The following is a 7,921-nucleotide window of genomic DNA, read 5'->3' as shown; positions in this document are numbered from 1 at the left end:
TTCCCCTGCCCGGCCCTTTTGGTGGAACTGGACTAGAACTCTGTTTGAGCCCCATACCTCCAGTCCATTTTGCTTTGGTTATTTTTGGAGATGGGAGGGGGAGTCTCATGAACTATTTGCCTGGGCTGGCCTTGATCCATCATCCTCCTAATTTCAGCCTCCCAAGTAGCTAGGTGTAAGGTTCTGGCACCTGGCTGAGTTCTTCCTAAATTCCAAAGATGAATGTAATTGACACAATACACTCATGAGAACCAAGTGAGAGGCTAAGGATAAAATATTTGTAGCTAGTTTCATTTTTCTTTTCTGTGCCACAAACTCCCAAACTTTCTCCACTGCAAGACAGAACTCATTGCAGTTTGAGTGCATGGCCAATAAGTTGGAGTAATATCTTTGTCTGGAAATATTTCCAGACTAAGAATAAATCCTAAAGTTAACCACTTGGGCTGGCTGTTACCTACTGAATTCAAATGTGGTGATAAAGTCCAAGAATGTTCATGTTTAGCAAACTATCCAGGTGATTTCTAGGCACCCCAAAATTTCCAACACCCTGAATCAAGCATAGGGAGGAAGACAAATTGGGCCTAAATGACTAAGGTACCAACTTAATTGAAAGCATGTATCAGACAGATCAGTTTTCTTTCACTGGGTACTAAATTATCCACCATCCAATACCAGCACCTGAAGAGCAAAAATTCAAAGGTTTTTTTTTTATATGCCATGATGATTACCACTAGTTTTAGCTATTTTTAAAATTTTTTGGTGGCACTGGAGTTTGAACTCAGGGCCTCATGCTTGCTAGGCAGGCACTCTTGCCACTTGAGCCACTCCACCAGCCCTACAACTAGTCTTAATTAACATCTTGTATTCTATTCCTACAGAAAAGGGTTGGGGGAGTGGGGGGTGGAGTTCTTTTAGTGTTTTGAGATACAATTCTTATCAACCACAAATATTCTACCAATCAGAAAAAAACAATGCTATATACTGTAAAGGTAACTCTTGAAGAGAAGCAGCAAAAAGACTTCAAGAAAGGATAATGAAGGAAGTACACACATGATAAAGTCAACATACACCAAGGCAGAACTCAACTTGTACACTAAGAATCCAGCGAACTCCCCTCAGTCCACAGGAAGGAAATGTGGGAACTCAAGGTAACTCAAATTCATGGGTTTGTGATAAGTGATCCCCAAATTATTTCAATATAACATATGAACATTATTTTCTAGGGGTGTCAGGAATGAAAGATTAGGAACCACCAATTTAGTGCAAAGAGACAAATGTGAGAAACAAGAAAATGAGGTTCAATTCCTTGCCATCTTACTGAGTGACCTAAAATTATTGAGCCTCTTTGGAACACTTAGGATCCTAATTTAATAAATGAGAAATAGTTCACACTACCTTGGAGATCTTTTCCTGTTACGTTTACACTCAACAACAGTCACTATGCATTTAAAACTCTAAATTCATTCAGTCATTCAATATTTATTAAATACTGAATCTGTGCCAGGCATGTAAGAAACTGTGAAACAGATGTAGAAAACAGTTTGTAAATACATTTTTGGGGAGGTGTGGGGGTAGATTCTCTTATGTAGCCCTGGCTGTCCTTCAACTCAAGATCCTCCTGACTTAGCCTCCATAGTACTCCAGGTGTATGCCACCATGCCCAGCACCTAACTACTTCTTAAGATGAAAGTTGCTAAACACAAGCCTTCTAGTGCCTAAACAATGTAAGTCTGAATAGACAGTGGAAGCTTGCCTATGCATAATAAACACTAACTTTAGTTATAGCTATAGCTTCTGTCAATACAGTTTTCTTCCTCTATACCTTCAAACTTACTTAAACCAAAAACAAAAAACAGGGTTGCTTAAATAATTACTGCTAAACTTCATTATAATCAAAACCAAATTCCAAAGTATAAGTTTATAAAAATAGTTTATTTTAAAGACTCTCAATAGGATTGCTACATCTTACTTTCAGGTTATACCAAAAAAGGTAATATATTCAGTATATTTTAAAACATAATCAATCTTGGTCCATATTCACTACTACATATATTGTTTATTGGGTGGGGGAAGAAGTAGGCATAAATCAAAGTTTTAATTAAATATTACATAATTGAATTTCTCCCTCAAGAATTTGAGATGGGAGTTCTCATATGAATACAATTTCACAAAGGGTTACAAATATATAGACTTGTAACTCATTTAGTATTCTACAGGTTTTGTTTTTTTTTTAAATCTAGCTTCATAATTGCTTTTTAAAATCTTTAACATACAATCTGAAAAGTCCATGTCTCTCTGGAAATGTATGCATGTCCCTAGTAATAAGGTCCAAAGTGAGGAGAGTTATTCTCTCCAGCAGAGGGTAGAGGAGGCAGGGGTGGAGGGGGTGGAGGCAAGGAGTATGGTATGTTGAGTAAAGGGTGAGGTGCCATGTTAGGTGCAGCCCAACCCATGTTTACAGCTGGGGCCGGGGGTGGGGGTGGGGGTGGAGGGAGTGAAAAGTTATGCATGTCAAACACTGGAGGAGGAAAGGGATACTGTGACATAACAGGATTATCTTGTCTCTGGGGCGGAAAACCCGAAGTCTCCTGAGATGCCATATGGTCTGGGTTATAAAACTGCTGAGGTGGAGGCCTGTTGTGGCTAGGTCGAGGATATCTGCCCCTGGGAAATCCTCTTGTGAATTCTCTGTTATGATATCCTTTTGCATGCTCTGAAGAAGAATTATAAGCATTCCAACTCTGGTGGACTTCAAGAAAATCTTCACCTTTGAATGGGAGAAAAATATTTAAAGGCAAAATTTAAATACATCAAAAAGCACTACTTGAAATTTCAATGATTTTTCTTTAATTACTAATATACAGCAGTTAGAAAACTGTCAATTTTAAATGAAATGAAAAGGCAAAACTTAAAGGATCAAGAAAGAGAAAACCCATCAAGACAAATTGTTTAGACAGTAACTGCAGCCAAACACAATAGAAAAACCACTGCCTCATCCCCTCCTGTACTCCCAAAGGCTGCGTAGAGAGCCAATACTTCTAATCTAGACAGCCTATAATAAGGCAACAACCCTACCACGAGCATAGGGTCAAAGGTGAGGTGAGCAGGACACCAGTAACAAGACCTACCTGCAATGACAATGGAGATAAAATGTGAAACTTAAACATGAATTCTTCTCCTTATGTACTGGGGTTGTGTAAGAGAAGACTTAGTGTAGTCAGGACTTCTGTCACTACCCAGTGATAATGAGGCCATCCTCTATTAGTGTCAGTGGACAGTGGTGAGGTTCTCCTATCCTTACCAAACACAAGAGAAGACCTAGTGGGGATTTAAAACTTTTAACCTTGTCCAGAAGTAAAGAAGCATTCTTTACTATGAGCCAGTAAGAGCAAAATCTAGACTTCCATCTACCCCATTCCTTTCCCTGTCAGAACAGTATTTGAAAAACAAACCTAAGCTAAAACAGATTTAGGTAAGATCTCATGTTATAATACTCAACATATCCAGGTTTCAATAAAAAATGACTCATCATAAGAGAACCATAAAGATTTCAAACTCAATGAACAAGGAAGATCAACCAAGGCAACATAAAGATATTAGAAATAAGAAAGATAATGCATTCACAAAAATGCTTCAATGAGAAATTATGAAATCTCAAAAAGTAAAAATTACAAAGTTTCAGATAAAAATATAAAATAAACAAATTTCAGAACTGAACAATGTAATAGTAAAAATAAAAAAACTCAAATGAACTATACATTGAAGGAGAACAAACTAGAATACTGACAATTTCAAGACTTACCAGAAAACTACAGTAATCTAAACAATGTGGTATTGGTGAAAGAATAAGCAGATCAACTAGACAGTTCAGAAACAGACCTACACAAATATAATCAACTGGTCTTCGACAAAAGAGCAAAGGTAGAAATTCAATGGAGCACAAAAAATGATGCTGAAATCACTGGAGACTCACATGCAAAACATTTATCACAGACCTAAACATAAAATCATAAAACTTTTAAAAGATGACATAATGGAGTTCATGGTAGTTTTTAGATACGGCACCAAAGACAGATGAAAAAGAAATTATAATCTGAATTTTATTAAAATTAAATGTTTCTGGTCTATGAAAGACAGTGCCAAGAGAATGAAAAGAAAAACTATGGCCTGGGAAAGAACATCTGTAGAGACATGAGTGATTTAAAAACAACAACAAAAAAAACATTAAAAAACACCAACTCCTTTTTTTTTTGGGAGGGAGGGCGGTTCTGGACTTTGAACCCAGGGTCTCATGCTTTCTATGCAGGCAGGTGCTCTACGATTTGAGTCACTCTGCCAGCCCTCAACAACTCTTAAAAATAGTAGTCACTCTGAAAGACAGTTTGGCAGGTTCTTTCAAATATGTGATCCAGCAATCCTTGGTATTTACTTAAATCCTTGGTATTTACTTAAATTAGTTGAAAACATTCACATAGAAACCTGTACATGGATATTTGTAACAGCCTTATTCATAATTGACAAAATTTGAAGAAATCAATACATCTTTCGGAAGGCATATGAGTAAGAAACTTTCTAGACAACAGAATAATGTTCCATGCTAAAAGTAAATTACCATCAAGCCATGAAGACATGGAAGCACCTTAACTGCCTATTACTAAATAAAGAAAACCAATCTGAAAAGGACTGATGAATATGGAGGGTGGGAGGACGAATTCCAACTATACGATATTCAGGAAAAGACAAACTAGACAGTAAAAAGACCAGTGTTGCAAGGAGTTGGATAACAAACAGGCAGAGCACAGAGGATGCTTAGAGCATGATACTTGGTGGATACCTGTCACTGTACATTTCTCAGAACTCATAGAATATATGAACTCTAATGTAAACTATGGACTTTGAGTCAATGTATGTTCATAAATTATACAACTCATGAGAAAAGTTGAGAATGGAAGAGGCAATGCATATTTGTGGGGCAGAAGGTATAAGGTGTATCTATCCTCTTAATTTTGTTGTGAACCTAAACTGCCCTAAAAAAATAAAGTCTTAAAAACAATCAATGGATAGGTTTGCCAATAGAATAGAGGAAAGAAAACTATCAGGGAACTAGAAAAATGGAAAATATGAGAAAATTAGAAAAAAATAGAACATGTGTTCTAAAAACTACAAAATGCTGTTGAGAGAAATGAAACAGGATATAAAATAAATGAAGATATGTACCATGTTCATGGAATCTAAGACTCAATAGTCAACTCTCTCAAAATTAATGCACAGGCTTATTACAATTACAGTCAAAATCCAAGCAAGACTTATTTTCTTTTTTGTTGACAGAGGTTAGTCTAAAATTTATATGACAAATGAATTAGGACAGCTAAATGTTGAAAAAAAGGAATGAAGTGGGAGATTACCACTCTAGGCAATTTTAAGACTGCATAGTTATAACAATCAATACTGTATAAACTCACCTGGCTCATTAAATTCAGATTTTAGCTTTTTCCGGCCCTGAATCTGAGATTTTTTCCTCTGTTTGGCTTCTTTTTCTTTTTCATCATCACTGAAATCTAAGGCCTTAAAGAAAAAAGTACACAGATTTATATCCTATGGATCTGCCAATTTCAATAGTCCACACTTTGAGGCAATAAAAAACTTGGTATTTACCAGCTGACCTTGAAAATATGTTTCCCCTTTCAAAACTTATCATCTACTATTATCTAATTAGACATGGCAAAAAATAATTACCTTTGATAAATGCCTAACTGACTCTTCATTAACACAGGCCATTAATCAAGCTGAGTACTCAAGGTTTGATTTTCTATTTGTCTGTTTAATTCCTAGACAGCTTCAGTTAGTATGGGTACTCCCTAGCTAGAAGTCTGACCTACGGCTGAGACTTAAGATTCATGATAAATGCCAGCTGTCAAAGGATGCCAAAAGAGTAAGCAATTTTATACATTACCAGATCAGAGGTAAAGATGAAAGACACTGTTCTATGGCTCCTTCACTCAAAAACATGTACATACTCATTGCACGCTAGTCTCACTCTAAATTCTTTATAAGTCTAATACTTTACGGTTGTGCAGTATTCATTGATTTTGTAATATAATTTTAGATATATGATAAAGCCTACAAAAAGGCAAAATAAGGGTATAAAAATTATTGTGATTCTATTTAGATAAACTGTAGGAAGACTTTCAAACAGAATGTTTATAGGACCCAAATTTTAAGAGGAAATCATTTTAAATTGCAAGTATAAATTCACAGATAACTAAGAAAGGGATTCACTATTATAGATTACCAGAAAGCCAAGGTTTAAGAGCGATGATTGTCGTGATTTCTTACTATTTTATTTTCTATTAAAACTAAAAATCAGGTATTATGGTTCATACAAGCTATGATAGTAACTAATACTGAAATACACTGCATCTGTGAGTAAAATTACATAATATACTGAAAGCTACTGAGCAACAGGAGGTGGAAGGGAAAGGGTTAGGGAAAGCAATAAAAGGGGCTAATCTGACTAAAGTAGCATGTAGGATTTAATTTTGTAATTAACCTAATCAAACCAATTTCACAAATATTTAAAATTACCAGAATTATTAACTGTAGTGCTTAGGCCTGAAACAACAGGCTATATTAATACAACTGCATTTCACAAGAAATGTATTTCAAGACCTGTGTGAATCTCCCAATACTGTTTAAACATGGTTTCAGCAATAAAATGCTGCAAACATAACAATGGTAAAGTGAATGTACAGAGCCTTTGTGACTTAGAATCACATGCCCTTAGGACATTTATAGAACACATAATCCAATCCCATTGCAATGTGGAGACAAGGTACGATCCCCTACTGGCTAAGGGACTCACATCTGCACAAAACTCTAAGTGGGCATAAACCTGACTGAGGCCTCAGAAAAACTGGAAATTAACATAGAACATTATCTTCAGTATTGCTTGAGACATCTAAAATGACCAAACTTAAATGTGAAAAATATCAAAACTCCACAGTACTGAAAAACTTCTTTAGAACTGGGTATAAGACAATCTGTTTAATCACCTCCATGGAGAGTTAAACCAAATAATCCTACTAGTCCACCCATTTGCACAGTATTCCCAAATGAATTTTCTAGAAAGACAGATTAGTAAACCACTCTGGGGGAAAATCAAGAGCTCTCTTTTTAGGAAGGTAATTATAACTAGAGGTACCCTCTAATGATTTTTCTACCTCCAAGATGAGGGTGGTTTATTACTAAAAAGCATCACAATAAGTATCTTCATAACCATGGAGTCAATTTACTAAACTGAGTAATAATTTAATTAATGACATCCTGCCCTTATCAGTTATCAATAAAGTTAAAATAGGAAATTACAGGGTAGATGGTAAGCTGATTAATTATTAAAAATCTGTAAGATTAAGTCACATCCTACTTTATAAAATACTGAGTAAACAGGCTTAAGCTTACCTCTGGTGGTGGTTCCTGATCATTCTTCCATGATGCATCTGATCCCCTATCCCTAGAAAAAGAGTAGATTTTGTTAAATCCTTATAATCTAATGGTATGGAAAATTAAATAAAACAGAAGGTGTGAGCTCAAACTTTAATTTTATAATACAAATGAAAAAATTGAAAACCATTTTTGTCTTTTATACCTTATTTCAAATGATCTTGGAAGCTTGTAAGAAAAACACAAAATTTGGACACCTGTAAGTATTAGTATTATGCAATCCTTACACAAGTAACAATGAGGGAATCAAGAGGCAAAGTGTGATGAAAATGGTTTTGCTATTTTGATTTTTACTTCATGACACAAAGTTTATATAAAATTCTGTTCAACAAATGTTTGTTCAACACTACCTATAGTTCTGAAGCTATTCCAGCTGCTACAGACTCAAAAACTTAAGGTATTAATTTTCTAGGAATTATTA

General features: G+C 35.3%; 1 protein-coding gene across 1 annotated transcript in view; it reads right to left on the bottom strand.

The window, feature by feature from the left end:
• Nucleotides 1–1,913: 1,913 nt before the first annotated feature.
• Nucleotides 1,914–7,921, bottom strand: part of Naf1 (nuclear assembly factor 1 ribonucleoprotein) — a 37,100-nt gene continuing 31,092 nt past the window's right edge. Inside the window, exons 6-8 of the mRNA XM_074055080.1 lie at nucleotides 7,459–7,510; nucleotides 5,463–5,565; nucleotides 1,914–2,767 (exon numbers count right to left, since the gene is read on the bottom strand). Of these exons, the coding sequence (XP_073911181.1) occupies nucleotides 2,316–2,767; nucleotides 5,463–5,565; nucleotides 7,459–7,510 (607 nt within the window). The 3' untranslated portion in view covers nucleotides 1,914–2,315. The remainder of the gene's footprint in view (nucleotides 2,768–5,462; nucleotides 5,566–7,458; nucleotides 7,511–7,921) is intronic.

Source organism: Castor canadensis, chromosome 14, assembly GCF_047511655.1.
Source record: "Castor canadensis chromosome 14, mCasCan1.hap1v2, whole genome shotgun sequence".
Taxonomy (NCBI): Eukaryota; Metazoa; Chordata; class Mammalia; order Rodentia; family Castoridae; genus Castor; species Castor canadensis.
This window is presented reverse-complemented; position numbering and strand designations above follow the sequence as displayed.